We start from the raw sequence: 16,543 nt of genomic DNA, 5'->3' as shown, positions 1-16,543 counted from the left end.
ACGCTGGATTGAAGTTCGCTGCTCCACTGCTGCAGTAAACTTGCACAACATTCTTGAATTAATAATTTATTAGATGCATGCTGGTCTTAATGTAGGGACATTGACTTTACATTTTCAGACCCCTAAACATTACACAGAAAAATATTAACTGTGATTTTTTACGTTACATGTCAGTCAAACGTCCTCTTGGGCGGTCCTTGACCAATGAATGCTGCGATAGAGTCCAGACCCTCTGCCGTCAGTCTGAAGGTCTGGCTACGTGAGACTAGTGAGACTCATGAGTAAAAGTTCCAGGAAATCCCTAATATGGACAAAGACATCCAGTGATTGCTGTAGTGGAATAAAATGCATAGAGACATTTTGACTGATTAAACATCAAAAGAATTAACACACCATTGTGACAGTATTATGGTTTATCTTTGTTCTTCAAGCCATCTTGGGTATTTTCATAAGAATAATGTATAGGCTATTTATAATGCAATGGCCTTTATCACTCTATATAGGCTAATACTATAAAATAAAATAATTTATTTTTAATTTCCATTTGAGTGATAGCATTTTTTTTTTTTCTTTCAGGATTTCTATACTGTAGATATTGCAAAATATGGTTCTCATGAATTTGTTTGGCCACGGTAACCGTGTAGTGAAAATTCTGATATCGTGACTGCCCTGGTGTGATTTCAGAAGACTTTAAATATAGTAGATAAATAGTATGAATAGCAACCAGAATAATTCTTCACAAAAACTTTATATGTTTGGAACAACATGACGGCGAGTAAATAATTACAGAATTTTCTTTTATGAACTTTTCCTTTAAGAAAACAGATGGTAATGCATTCGTCTTTTCATCCATCTGTTTCGTAGAGGAAATATGGAGGACAGTGAAAATAAACAAGAGCTAGTGCAGTGGGAAATCACATGCCATGATTCATAAAAACACACCATGCCACTGAAGGCTGAATGGGAAGGCAAATTATAATTAAAAAAACAAACAAAGTGTATGGCATTTGGAAAGCGAAATATTTTTATTCTGGTACAAAACTAATCTCAACTGCACCCCAAAGCTGTGACTGTTTTTAACAAAGAGACTTGTGTGAAGTGTGCTGATGTTGCTTGGTGTTGTCAGTATAATACCTTTCATTATGATCGAAGACTTAAGTGTTTGGGACAGACACGCTCACCAGATGTATGCAGGCAGAAGCTCAAAGGAAACGCCCAGACAACAGAAGACATGTCCCTCTGGGAGATCAGGGGGCGGAGTGGGGGTCACAAACTGTTTCTCACTGGGAAAAACTGGACAAGATGCACAGATTAATAGACTCCTGAGCTTTGTCTACTGTTGATAGATGTATAGCATGAACTACTGCTCAATTAAAAATAGCAGTGTTTCCTTCACTATCATGCAATCTACAGCACCACTGCAAACGATATTTTAACCAAGTTGTGAGCTTGCAGTCTCATTTGAATGAGATAAGATAAAAACAAAAACACTTTGAATCAGTCCTTCAATCCTTCACTGAATGAATCACTTAATCTGTCAGAACAGTTACTCAATTAACTTCTGATTCGTTTACTGAAACGCTGGAGTTTGCTGTTTTTATTCTTATCTGTCGAAGCAAGAACTGTTTTGTGAAAGGTTTGTGAAACTTATATGAGCAGTAATAATACTAATTCGACAACATGTAGTTTAAGACAGTGGTTCTCAACGTTTTATCTAAGACGTTTTCTCTAGTATTTTTGCTGTAATTAAGACAATATTGCTTGTTTTTTAATTCTGTATTAATTATTTTTGAATAAAACCAAGTTATTGAGAGGAAAAAAGTTTTTTTGTTGTGGTTTTAGCATTTTATTGTATGATTAAAATAATTATTAGTTAATTATTAAAATAAATATACCAATAAGTTAGATTGAGAAGTTAGATTAATTGAGAAGCACTGGTTTATGAAGATTTTTATCGTGTTTGTTATTATTATTCAATTTTGTTTTGTTTTTATTTAATCACTGATATTAATCTTTGATTCTAATAATGAATTAAATCTTCAATTGTTTGAAGATTTTATATTTATATAAAAATTATATATTTGATTAATTTGATAAGCTGGATGGACTGCAGGATTGAACAGGGTCTCCTCGCTGTAAAAACATCACTGAGTAGGAAACACTCTTAAAGCATCTCTATGCAACTCTTAGTCATTTGATATTCATGCTGCTATTGAACCCTCTGAAGCCTCTATTGATGTTCACTCGAGTAGATGTTTGTTAAGTGAATGTATTGAGGTCACAATGACATTCATGTTGCATTTTCAACCTTCGCTTTGCTCTTTACTATCCTCTGTTACATCATGCGGCAAAGCCGATGATTCAATGGCGTGATTTTTGTTTGGTTTCCTTTCCAGAAAAGTCCTTGAGCATCTGAGGTTGTTAAATGCAGCTTCTCGTGCCTGTCGGTGAATGCAGATGGAGACACGTGTGCTATTAGCATTAGCTTTATGAGGCTGGCTGCTTGTAGGTCCTTTGGGGATAAAACCGTGGCCCTGTCCTGGACTGCTTTTGGAAGTGCCATAGCTTGTGGTATTGACATCAGTGTCATGTCCAATCAGTGGCTGAGATTGGAGCACCCAGAGCTGCGAGGCTGGACTTGCCAGCTTTAATTTCCAAGTCAACTCTGGTTTTTGTGGAAGGGTGGGGGTTTGACTCCGGAGAGCGGCACGTCTCGGTCCTAATTAATCGCCTGTGTGACAGGGGTATTCCTCTGGCTGTCTGTAGATTGTGTGCTTTCACATGTGGCCCTGCGGTCCGTCATTTCACCCTGCTTTCCAGCTGACATCAGAGTGCCTTCATAAAGCGACCCCTGAAGCTGCCTTTATGCAAATAATTGCTCATATGTCAATATATTGTCTTCGTTTTTGCTTAGTAAATCAGTTTCTTTCTCCTCTGTGTTTCGTTTCTAGATCAGCATCTTGGAGCGACAGATATTTGATTTCCTCGGATACCAGTGGGCTCCGATCCTCACAAACTTTGTCCACATCATCACAGTGATTCTAGGGCTCTTTGGAACAGTACAGTTCAGACCGCGATATGTGACCGGGGTGAGTTTCCACATATTTTCATATTCAGTTTGTGACATATTCTCTTTCACCCCTGCAGGTTATGCTGTCATTTTGTTGTATTAATACCACTGGTGTCATAAAACTGTCACACTTTGAGTCCTAGCCAGGCACAATGCAACACAACAATGAGCAGCAAATGTGTTCCTTGATAAGTTTTTGTCCTAACATATTGCAACCATGATGGGCAGCAAGACATTTTTACAGTTGTTTGGTTTCAGTCTAGCTTCACCCACAGTGGAATCTCATTGGTCCAAAATTTAGCTCCACATATGCTCTTAAAGGAACACTCCACTTTTTTTTGAAAATAGGCTCATTTTCCAACTCCCCTAGAGTTAAACAGTTGAGTTTTACCGTTTTCGAATGGATTCAGCCGATCTCCGGTTCTGGCGGTACCACTTTTAGCATAGCTTAGCATAGTCCATTGAATCTGATTAGACCGTTAGCATCGCACTTAAAAATTACCAAAGAGTTTTGATATTTTTCCTATTTAAAACTTGACTCTTCTGTAGTTAAATCGTGTACTAAGACCGACAGAAAATGAAAAGTTGCGATTTTCTAAGCCAATATGGCTAGGAACTATACTCTCATTCAGGCGTAATAATCGAGGAACTTTGCTGCCGTTTCATGGCTGCAGCAGGCGCAATGATATTACACAGCGTCTCTCACATACGTCTCCATGGTTGCAAGGCACGTTCCCTGTGCAAGCAGGGGCTCACGGGCACTGCGTAATATCATTGCACTGCTGCAGCCATGGGACGGCAGCAAAGTTCCTTGATTATTACGCCTGAATGAGAGTATAGTTCCTAGCCATATCAGCCTAGAAAATCGCAACTTTTTATTTTCCATCGGTCTTAGTACACGATTTAACTACAGAAGAGTCAAGTTTTAAATAGGAAAAATATCAAAACTCTTTGGTCATTTTTAAGTGCGATGCTAACGGTCTAATCAGATTCAATGAACTATGCTAAGCTATGCTAAAAGTGGTACCGCCAGACCCGGAGATCAGCTGAATGGATTCGAAAACGGTAAAACTCAACTGTTTAACTCTAGGGGAGTTGGAAAATGAGCCTATTTTCAAAAAAAGTGGAGTGTTCCTTTAAACATCAAATATGTTCTGATTGGACGTGATTGTTGTTGTGCAGCAGTTTCAAATTGAGTATGCACAGACTTGTTTGTATTACCTAAAAAACTAAGGGAGAAAAAGTTCTGAGTCTAATGCTCTGAGGTATGAAAACATCCTTAGACAGTTTTAATCATAATCTATATGTGTCCAAAATGGACTAAATTGTTACAATGGTGCATTTTCTCCTTAATTTGGTGTGTAAATTTAAAAAAAGACAAACATTCGTCACATTGTCGCAAAATTGTCTGCTAAAATATTAGAATATGTGCAATAATAAATGCACAAAATAACTTTACAATGTCCAGACATTTCAGTAGTACATTGAGTTTCATTTATTGACACAGAACTTATGTTTAATGTGATATTTTCATACTTAACACCTATTATAATACAATATATTGTTAGTCTTGAGGGTAACACTTTACAATAAGATTCATTAGTTAACATTAGTTAACTACATTAGTTAACATGAACTAATAATGAACTGCACTTATACAGCATTTATTTATCTTTGTTAAAGGTGCCCAAGAATGTTTTTTTTTTCACAAAATGTAAGTCTAAGGTGTCTCCTGAATGTGTCTGTGAAGTTTCAGCTCAAAATACCCCATAGATTTTTTTAAATTATTTTTTTTAACTGCCTATTCTGGGGCATCATTAACTAAACGCTGATTTTGGCAGCGCGCCGCCCCTTTAAATCACATGCTCCCAGCCACACAAGCTCTCGACTATATTACAGTGCATTTACAAAGTTCACACAGCTTATATAACCCTCAAATGGATCTTTACAAGATGTTCGTCATGCATGCTGTATGCATGCTTCGAATTATGTGAGTAAAGTATTTATTTTGATGTTTACGTTTGATTCTGTATGAGTTTGAGGCTGTGCTCTGTCGCTAACGGCTAATTCTACACTGTTGGAGAGATTTATAAAGAATGAAATTGTGTTTATGCATTATACAGACTGCAAGTGTTTAAAAAATGAAAATAGCAACGGCTCTTGTCTCTGTGAATACAGTAAGAAATGATGGTAACTAACCACATTTAACAGTACATTAGCAACATGCTAATGAAACATTTAGAATGACAATTTACAAATATCACTAAAAATATCATGCTATCATGGATCATGTCAGTTATTATTGCTCCATCTGCCATTTTTCGCTGTTGTTCTTGCTGGCTTACCTTGTCTGTGCACAGATCCAGACGTTAATACTGCCTTTCCTTGTCTAATGCCTTGAACATGAGCTGGCATATGCAAATATTGGGGTCATACATACTAATGATCCCGACTGTTACGTAACAGTCGGTGTTATGTTGAGATCCGCGTGTTTTCCGGAAGTCTTTTAAACAAATGAGATTTATATAAGAAGGAGGAAGTAACAAATGTATTGCTCATGGTTAGTTCATGTTAGTTAATACATTAACTAATGTTTAACTGATGAACCTTATTGTAAAGTGTTACCGTCTTGAGAGTATTTACATTAGTAAATAAATACATAGATTCGTATTAAAGGGATAGTTCACCCAAAAATAAAAATTTGATGTTTATCTGCTTACCCCCAGGGCATCCAAGATGTAGATGACTTTGTTTCTTCAGTAGAACACAAATGATGATTTTTAACTCCAACCATTCCAGTCTGTCAGTCGTAAAATGCGTGTCAATGGTAACAAAAATCTATAAGAGTAAAAAAAACATGCACAGACAAATTCAAATGAAACCCTGCGGCTCGTGACGACAAACTGATGTCCTAAGACACGAAACGATCGGTTTGTGTGAGAAACCGAACAGTATTTATTTAATTTTTCACCTCTAATACACCACTATGTCCAACTGCCTTGATCACGCGCGCGGCATCCGGTGCTTGAGGTGTGTAAGGTACCTGCTCTGGATGCCCTGGGGGTAAGCAGATAAACATCAAATTTTCATTTTTGGGTGAACTATCCCTTGAAAGATTAGTGTGTCCTAATGGACTGGTGGTAGGATTTTTTTTAAGCGTGCCAGAGGTCCTGGGTTCTCATCCGCCCTTGTATAATTTATTATTATTGTTCGTCAATATGGTATTATGGAAGAAACATATGTTGTTCACCACATTCAGCACGGATGAGATCAGACCACATTTTGTGACAGCTTTTCTCTACAGTCGGGTACAACGGACATTAACACCCTGGTCAGCGTAACAGAGAGATATCAACGTACTAACGGACCGGGTCATTGGCTCAAATGTGACTCAGACCGTGTCACCCAGTTGAGATGAAACAGATTGGCTTTTTAGTAGTATGTGTCTCCCTTTTGGAATAAACAATGTTCACTTTTTTAGTCTAGGAGCAGTGGTCAGCCAGAGAGATGGAGAGAGAGCCTCCTACAGAGATAAATTGCTCACATTCGAACATTACTCTTGCTTATATCCGTTTTGGGGATGCTGTCAGGCCAGATAAATTTTTATTCTAATTCAACTTGGCACGTTCCAGTGGCTGGCAAAGGGCCAAATGAGGTTCCACTACATGCCCACATCTTCTGTATCTAATGTCCTGACAACACGTCAGATTTCAAGATGGCAAAATTCCTCCCATCTCTGAGAGTTAACGGTCTGCTGCGCTCTGTTTGTGGGGAAAGGTTAGGTTTAAACAGCCCTCGTCAGGAACACGTTCATAACCTTCTCCCTCCGGATCAACTCTGAATGCGTGTTAGAGATATCAAGCAGGATTATGAGACTTAATTGAAGTCATTCGCTCTGTCTAGACCCCCTCCTGCTCTAACATGCGGAGGAGGCTCCTTATACAGCAGAGCGTGGAAGGCAGGAGATACATCAGCCACATTGTAGTTGGAAGACAAGCATAATATGTTGATCTTTGCCCCTAGCCTAAGGCGCTCACGATTTTTTGCGTATATAATAGAGGTGTAACGGTAAACAAATATGATGGTTCAGTAGGAAACTCAGTATTGAAGTCATGTTTTAGTATGGGTTCAGAACAGCATTGCTTTTCTAATTAAAAATGAGTGATATCAATTTCTTTGAATTTTAATTCTGCTTTCTTATATTCAAATTCTGCTTGATATAGCTCAGTTTAAATTCAGGCATTGCATTTAAAATTTAGCAGGTATTTTCAGTTCAATAAGAGAGCTAGTCCATTTGCAAAGGGAGATTGTAGTGTCTTTGCACATGCTCGTTTTTATCAAAGCTAAGTCCATATTGATCTATCTATTAGAGCCACTTTTGGGGAGCTACTCAAAATGCATGTCGCTAACTGCTCATTTTCAAGCGCTAAAGGCCGTGTTTTTCCGCTCAAGTCCCATCAGGTAATTCAAATTGATTTTGCATTTCCCTTCACTCAGTATTTCATTTGCACTCACCTGTCTCACTTTGAATTGGATCAGATAAGTGTTATTTTATCTAAAGATCACTGCCTGCTTAACAGACCTCTGAGTTCTCACGTGGTATACCTCTAACATTTTAATCAGTAAAAACATGCTACAGGCTGCTAATGCTCATGAGCAAATTCAGCGTCCCGCTCTACCCTCGTCTTTTGAACAAATTCGTTTAACATGATGGCGGTTTGCTGCATTCCCTAATGATGCGAAACGGGATGAGACCTGTGTTTATTAAACCGAAATGTACTTCATTTTCAGAGACACCCCCCTGTGCCGCCTGCAATTTTGCTGGGGAATCTTACATTGTTTCATAATCACATCCCGCTATTTCGATAAGCGTTAGCTCATGAACCGGGGGAACGCGCCACCCTCACAAACTCCCACACAGGGTTCTTGCTTCCACTGTGAAATGCATCGCCTGCCTGTAACGCTTCTTTGGCAGATTCCAGATTTGTGGAGGCAGAATGTTTTAAGGAACACACATCGGAGAATTAATTACAGAGATATAATATCCCACTTACACTTTTGCAGGCCAATTAATCATGCATATGCAAATGTTTATATGGTTAGGTTGTTATTGGGGGTCTGAGGTTGAAATGGGTCTTTCAAACAACCTCTTCTTGTCTCTTTCACAGTATGCCGTCTGGTTGGTGCTGTGGGTCGCCTGGAATGTCTTCATCATCTGTTTCTATTTGGAAGTGGGTGACCTTTCAAAGGTAACATCTGATTTGGTACTTCTTTTGCAATGTATAATCGCTCAGCTTGTGTATCAGTCTTTTCTGTTAATGTTTAAGCTACATAAGCATTTTATTTAGTGTTATTGATTAATTTTAAATGGGGCTCTTTAAAGAATATGTTGCAGATCATCAACCTACATTAGTAGGTCAGGAAAGACATGTATTGGTTCTCATCAGTTTTTCAGAGTCACAGCTGGGTATAAAATCTTTTTTAGAGCTGGATACAGGTCTTGGACTGAGAGTTTTGGGGTCAGTTTGCCTAGCCATTCAGCAGGTGACTAAATGAATAGTGAGATTAACTAGTTAATCTAGATTTTTTATATTCTTTCTTTCTTTTTTTTCCTATTTTTCTTATATCTTTTTTTTTTTTTTTTAGTTTTGATATTTTAACTCTTTGTCCACCAGCGTTGTTTTTTTTTTGTTGTTGTTGTTGTTGTTTTTTATTATAAACTTACAACATATATATATATATATATATATATATATATATATATATATATATATATATATATATATATATATATATATATATATATATATATATATACACACAGACAGACAAACTACACAATAAAACAAAACATGCGAAAATATCAAATACAACAAGAGGATAAGGGGGAGTTTTATCTTAGAATTACATTGACTTTAGGGGGTGTTTGATATCTTCCTTTACTCTTCTTTCCCTTCGTCTCTCCTCATATGCTTCTGTCAACACTGTAATATCATTAGTAGTTATGCTAATAATAGAAATATTATGGGGTTTGGCATTGATTGGGCTATTTATGATCGTTCCTGGGGTCGGGGAAGAAAGAATCCTATTTTTTTGTTTTTTTAAAGTCGCCAATCAGCCAGAATTTTTGATCATTTCACAAAACATTCATGGCCCCCAAAATATTTTGTTGTATGAATATCTAAACAATACAATATATCAAAAGAAAGAACACAAAAAAAACTATTCTATCTTCATGCATTCTTTTTTAACAACACTTGAATGTGGGTAAGCAACAATGTTTGATGTTGATGGCATTAATGTGCATATGCAATCTTCTGTCGGTTGTTTCTGCTGCTGCTTCACTTGATTTTGGATTTTGAGATTCTGTACTCTTTCAGAAGATGCATTACTCCCCCTATATAACAGTTAAAACATGGATTGCCTGAAAAAAATGTCAATCATGGCGGGGAAAGAGTTAAAGAGTTAAAATAACAATTATCCCATAATTTACTCAAAATGCATCCATCCATCATAAAAATAATATGATTCCAGTGGTTTAATAAATGCCTTCTGAGGCAAAGCAATGGTTTTTTGTAAAAGAAATATCCATATTTAAAACTTTCTAAAGTAGAATCACTGGCTTCAAATGGCGGTCAAGAATTAGAAATCTAAAGCGAAAATTTTAAAGAAAAATGTCCTTGGATTTCGATATAAGAGGTCAGAGGTCACCCTTCCACCGGAACTCGTCTTTCTTGATAATGCACTTACGGCCATTGACGGAAGCCAGTTATAGTTTATTAAGTTTTAAATATATATATATATATATATATATTACAAAAACCCATCACTTCACTTCAGAATGCATTTATTAACCCTCTGGAGTCTTATGGATTACTTTTATGATGGATGGATGCACTTTTTGGAGCTTCAAAAACTTGGACTCTATTCAGTGTCATTTCAAAGCTGGGAAGAGCCAGGATATTATTTAATATAACTTGATTGTGTTTGCCTGAAAGAAAAAAAGTCATATACACCTAGAATGGCTTGAGGGTGAGTAAATTCATGGGATAATTCTCATTTTTGGTTGAATTATTCCTTTAAGAGGTGGTTCATCACTTGCTGACAAACTGTGCGTTTTCCTTTGTAAAACCCTCTTATACACATTCTGATAGATGTCTTTGGCTGTCTTGGCTGTTATGTCTGTTGTGTTTTTACGATGGTGTGCCAACTTTAAGAAATTAATTCTTTTCCATCCTGTTGCACTCTATCTAGCTGTTTTTGAGTGTAAGATAGTGTTGTAACTTAGCAACCACTCACAACACCCCAGCAACCACATATCAATACATTGACAACTACACACAACACATTAGCAACTGCATAGTAATGCAGTAGCCACTCAGAATGCCTTAGCATCTGCAATGTCTTGGTGCCCATCTACAGAGTCTTAGCAGTGAGTTTTGCACAGACAAACACCACTCACTTTTTCTTCCAAAACTGTAAACATCTAGTTCTTGCATAGTTGTAAATTGGCGAAGATCTTTTTTTTCTCTCCCATCTATTTTCCCATCTTTGTCTCCTTCATTTCAGCAAATAATTTATTAAATAATCCATCGTCTGCTCATGTGTTTTAGAAATAGGGAGCAAATACGTAATTAAAATATCTAATACTGTACCCAAATAAATGGCAAACCAGCCATGAAACTTGATTACGATATCCATAGAGTACTTCACATTTTTATCCTGAAAGCTCTTATGATTCTACATTAGCAGAAGGGACCCCTTTATTTTGATTTCCGTTTAATACTGCTTCAGTTCGTTGGCAGTGCAAGCTTTTATATGGGCAATTCAGGCCACTAATCATGTAACAATGGTCCATAATTGCAGGTCAAAGATTACTTTGATTACTTGCAGAGGATATGTGTGCTATACAATGCTTTTGCATATTTGTATTACATCACTGGTCGTAAGATTTTTGAAGCATTCCAGGGCAAGTGTATTGAGGGATAAGGTGGAAAGAAATGATGTAGTGTATTGCTGATGATAAAAACGCAAATGCCTGCACTCCTTTCCTCAGGCATAGATCTGTAATGGAGATTGATCCTTTAATCTTTAAATCACCTAGAAATGGCTGGCAGTCAATCTGGTCTTTTGGTTGATATGTCATTAACGTGCAATCTTATCAAGCATCTCAGATGACAGAATGAACATTTCACTTTAGATCTGCTTTGCAAGCCACAGTGTCAAAGATGTCAGACGGATCGCCGGATTCAGCTATCATTTCTCTGTTATTGCCTCTCATGCCATCATGTTCTGATGTGTCACACATCAAGGTTTTTATATTAGTGAAGCCATGGCTTACAAGATCAGGATAGCAAAGAGGATTATTTTAGGTTGGATTCCTTGTTGTACGACTCACTTTCACTTTTGTTCTTTTTGATGAGGTTGGCATGAGACCATCACCTTGCATTAACATATTTCTTACTTCTGCATGGTATCTGGATATTCTTTAGTTGCACCTCACATTCCATTTGAGTCTTAGTTTAAAAAAATCCCACAGTTAGAGATGTTAATAGGGATTAGAAGTGAGGAAAAGAAAAAAAAAATAGGCCAGTATAGAGATGTGAGTGAGGATTTATCAAAAGAAACATAGTCTAGTGGAATAATTCATGTAATATTGTTCATTAACACCAAATTGTCCGTAGGTGTGAATGTGTGCGAGTCCCAAGCCATGTAATGGGGAGGGTTGGGGAAAGACCTGACAACCGACCCCAGAAAAACTTTTCTAAGAAAATGCATGGACAGTCTCTTGCGTAAGGTGAGAGATGGCCATAGAATCACCAAGAGTCGGATACAGCTGATATGGTTAATGAGAGAGAGAGAGATTGATCATTAAATCCAGTGACCATATCACAAGGCCAGTGTGTTCTGAGAATAGAATAGAAAACAGACCGAACCTCTATGGAAATTGAATAATTTGAAATGTGCCGCAGGAACTCATATATATTGCTCATCACGTGAGACTCTAATCACAATAGATTCCAATAGAGATGTTGCTAAGCGAATGCTGAAATTTACCTCACCGTTTTGTTTCATTAATATTTAAAAGAATATTTCACCCAAAAATGAAAAATTTGTCATCATTTCCTCACCATCAAGTTGTTTCAAACCTGAATTAATTTCTTTCTTCTGCTGAACACAAAAGAAGATATCTGGAAGAATATAGCTAACCAAGCAGTTGATGGGTCCCACTGAAAAAAAATACTATGGAAGTCAATGGGGCCAATAAACTGTTACCCATATTCTTCAGAATATCTTATTTTGTATTCAGCAGAAGAAAAGAACAATTTGAGGGTGAGTAAATGATGATACAATTTTCATATTTGGGTGAACTATCCCTTTAACTTGCTTTATTTAAAGGGTTAGTTTACCCAAAAAATGAAAATTCTGTCATCATGACCCTTATGTTGTTCCAAATCTTTTAGGATTTAGTATATTTAGTATAATTTAAGAATTATTTAATTCATTAAAGTATTTATTAATATTTTGAATTATCTTTTATTTTTATACTTTCAGTTTTCATTTTAACTTTAGTTTAAGTTTGTTTAGTGCTTTCGTCATTTTTATTGTTTTTGTTTTTTTTTGTACTTCAGCTTATTTATTTTCATTTTTCTCAAGTTTTTCATCTTATTTGCATTTTACTTTTTATTTCAGATTTATTTAATTTAACAAAACCGATTTCTAAGTTAACAATTACAACACTGGATCAAACAACACAAACAACATTGGATCACCATGATTTTCGTTTTATGGACAAATAAACATTCTTCAAAATATCATTCTTTGTGGTCTTCTTTTGAGGGTGAGTAAATAATAACAAAATTTTAATTTTGGGGTGGACTGTCCCTTTAAGATTATTTATAGTGATCCTTTTCAGTGCTCGTATTTACAGAACAAGATGCAAAATGCCACCTATAAAGTGAAGCCTGCTGTTGGTCCACTGGATTGGCAGTCCTGATGTGTCTTTCTGAAGCTCATCGTCAGAGGGGCTGGCAGCCTGTCACAGCTACAGCTTTGTGGGAAAAATTGAGAGCCTCCACAACCCTCTCGAGAGGCTCTCTGTGAATCTTCATTGCCGTTCGACGCCCTCTTCGTTTTTTAACTGGAGAATTCGCACAGCTTCACATCCCACAAGGGATCTTGTCAGTCGTTGTCAGCTGGAGAAGAAAGTCACTTCGGTGTCCTTGATGTCTTCACAGTCTTCTTCAGAATAGAGAGAACTTGATGCAAACAAATGGAGTTCACGAATCCGCCTCTCAGAATCTGCTACCCAAGTCATCAACGCAACTTTAATTAGTTTGAAAAGTTATAGGATATTATTTAGCATAATTTATTTCCTTGTGACAGTGCAGCTCATGATTTATTAATGTGGGTGTAATGTGTTTAAGCAGCAGAGAATCCATTGAGACCAGCAGAGGCAATTAGATTTAGATCACACAGAAACAAATGAAGATAAATACAAGAGACAATTCCCAGACTCTCTTTTTTTTTTTTTTTTTTTTTAGGTCACACAGAACTCAATATAAGTCAAGACTCACTCTGTTACTTATATCAGTAGGAAGTAAAGGTACAGGAATAGACACGTAAGATCTGTGGCAAAACCTAGTGAGCTGCCAACGGCAACAGCATTTTAAGAGCACTTTCGATGCGGAAACTGTTCCAAAAGATAGCTAAATTAATTGTGCTGCCTTCAAATTGTAAGGCAGCATTGCATGTTTATGTAGACGGCAGTCCCAGAAGGCCTTATGAAAAGCTTTGTGAACAGTGCTCGAAGTATATTTTAATCTGTAGTGTACCCTCATTTTTTCTTGTGTACCTGACTTTTTCTTGCATACCAGCATTTCTTACATGTTGCCGGTACCCCACCCCCACTCCCCAAAAGTGATTTCAACCGACGAGAACCCCACCCCACCCCGCAAGGTTAAAGGTTCTCTCATTTCCCTTTTTCTTCTCTCCCTTGTATGTGTGTATACTTTTTTGCTATTTTTCTTGTACCTGTCACTTCTTCACCAACATGTCTGCTGTTATGAACCTTGTTACAAAACAACTAGGGCTGCACGATTAATCGCATGCTATTCTCACGCGCATTTCGTCAGTAAAGCCGGTTCCCTGATTGCCGCTAAATCGCCATCACCTGTTTTTAAACGGAGCGCCTTTTATTAGACAGAGCCGTAGTTCACAGACAAGCCACGCAATATCGCGTTCATTATCGCAGGCGATTCATCTGCGATATGAACGCGATATTGCGTGGCTTTTCAGTGATCTACGGCTCTGTCTATTAAATGCCGCTTCATTTGAAAGCAGGTGATGGTGATTTAGCGGTAATCAGGGAACCGGCTTTACTGACGAAATGCGCGTGAGAATAGCATGCGATTAATCGTGCAGCCCTAAAAACAACCACCTCATTGTAATTTGTTTGCACAGACTCTAATTAAAAAAAAATAATAAAAATCTTAGAATGACTTAAATACCCAAGATTTAACAAAACTATATTTCATACAAATAGAGTGAAACAAATGTTCTAAATTGTGTAAATGTCAAAGTAGGGACTTTGAAGTGGTACTCTGTGTGTTTCAACAGCAGGAACCAGGGTCTAAATGAAGCTCCGTGTAAAAATGTCCCCCTCAGAAAGTCCCTGCTCGTGAGGTAGTACTTTATCATGCTAATTGGTTGAGCTCAAGTTGCGTTTAGATTGGTTGACTCCATGCAGAATTTTCTTTCAACCACCATTTTTAAAAGTTTGCTGTGGTACGTGCAATAAGAGTTGTTTGCTCTTCGAATCAACAATGGAGTTTGAAAAAATACGACTGATGGACCGCTGACGATTCAGGTTCAGGCTTTATTAAGCTCATATGCGGAGGACGAAATCCAGCGGGAACTGGAAAGTTGCGCACAGTCCTACCTCAACAGAATCTTCACTGTAATTAGGGCCACGATGGAAATGCTTACAGCAACAGGTCTGGGGAAAAAAAGTTCCTGGGACAAATTCTTCTGGGTAATTTCAGTGGAAACCTGGCTTTAGTACAACAATAACTACATCATGACGATATCTTTAAAAAAAAATCCTAATACTGAACATGGCTTTTTTGTGTTGTTGTCTACCTGCTATTTTGCTACTTTTCACAGTTTTTTCATGGAGACCTTTCTTCATTCTCGAGTCCCTTGCATTGATTACTCAGTTCAAAACCATTTGGCAGAATTGCGGAGTGGACATGACCTGAATAGTAGTGTTGCTAGTCAAGACTAACAGATTCATGATTTATTATCGACTTCTTATTGAATGCTTAATTCAGAAATGATCACTTTGGTAAATTTGGCAGGCAGTAATATAAAATAAAAATAATTAAAAGCAGGGTAGTGGGCCAAATCAGTCACCAGGCCACCAGGAATTCTCCCGATGCTTCAGATGGCCAGTCTGGGCCGGTGCTGTTCTTTTACACTTTCTCATCAAAGAATCCTGAAAAAAATATTCCACAAAACACAAAAATATTTGCATTTTTGAACAGATAAATGGAGCCCTGGTGGACATGAGCCCAATTTCAAAAACATTAAAATATATTACTGACCCCAACTTTTTTTAACAGAAGTGTGGTTTTATGGGCTAGATTAATAGCAATGGGGAAAAATACAAAGAATGACTGACATTTGAGGTAGTGGGACCAATTTATGTGTTCAAGCATTTCCTGTTTATCCACATATTTTTATAAGTCTTAATGTGAATATTCAAGAGGTTATTGTCTGTCACAACCCCACCCCCCTATCTCCAAGTCCACATGTGCATGTTTGGAATGGGATTTGGAAGCCATTACTTGAGGATAGTGGTGTTGAGCAAAAGTGACAGCTGAGATTTTGAGGAGGTGGCCAAAGTAAATAGCACAGCAGCCTCCATCCAGTCCACTAGTTTATAAGCAAACACAGACAGTCTGGCGAGAGACGAGAGTTGCCTATTGCACCTCGCTTTGCAATCTGAAAGACCCTCCCATCACCACTACCCCATCCCTGAGGATAGATTGCATGCTTGCCTTGCTGCTTAGGATCTAGTTTAGTAAGCGCTGTTGTATATTATGAGCTACCTGCATTCATATTGACTATTTAACATTGTCTATACATGCAAAAGTATCAATTTTAAGAAAGCATCTGCTAAGCAGTAAGACTGCTAGATATTTTTGCAATGTTTTAGGAAAAAAGATAAAATATTAGTCATGTTCTTAAAGCAATACCATTTCAAACTTAATTCAAGGTAAATTTTCTGAAAATACAAAATATTATTGTGATATGATTATTTTACACAGTTTTGCTTCTTAAGCAATTCTATTTGAAATAAATTCAATTTTTTAAAACTTTCTATTCATCAAAGAATCCTGAAAAAAAAAAAAGTATCACGTTTTCCACAAAAATACTGTTTCAAAATTGATATTAAGAAATGTTTCTTAA

The 16,543-nt window shown here is 37.1% G+C and overlaps 1 protein-coding gene across 1 annotated transcript in view; it reads left to right on the top strand.

Annotated features, from left to right (window-relative positions):
• nkain2 (sodium/potassium transporting ATPase interacting 2) overlaps positions 1 to 16,543 on the top strand; it is a 172,557-nt gene that overhangs the window by 49,198 nt on the left and 106,816 nt on the right. Inside the window, exons 2-3 of the mRNA XM_067383178.1 lie at positions 2,952 to 3,089; positions 8,239 to 8,319. Of these exons, the coding sequence (XP_067239279.1) occupies positions 2,952 to 3,089; positions 8,239 to 8,319 (219 nt within the window). The remainder of the gene's footprint in view (positions 1 to 2,951; positions 3,090 to 8,238; positions 8,320 to 16,543) is intronic.

The sequence above is a fragment of the Chanodichthys erythropterus genome, chromosome 4 (assembly GCF_024489055.1).
Source record: "Chanodichthys erythropterus isolate Z2021 chromosome 4, ASM2448905v1, whole genome shotgun sequence".
Lineage (NCBI taxonomy): Eukaryota > Metazoa > Chordata > Actinopteri > Cypriniformes > Xenocyprididae > Chanodichthys > Chanodichthys erythropterus.
The sequence above is the reverse complement of the archived record's forward strand: the minus strand, read 5'-3'. Positions and strand labels throughout refer to the sequence as shown.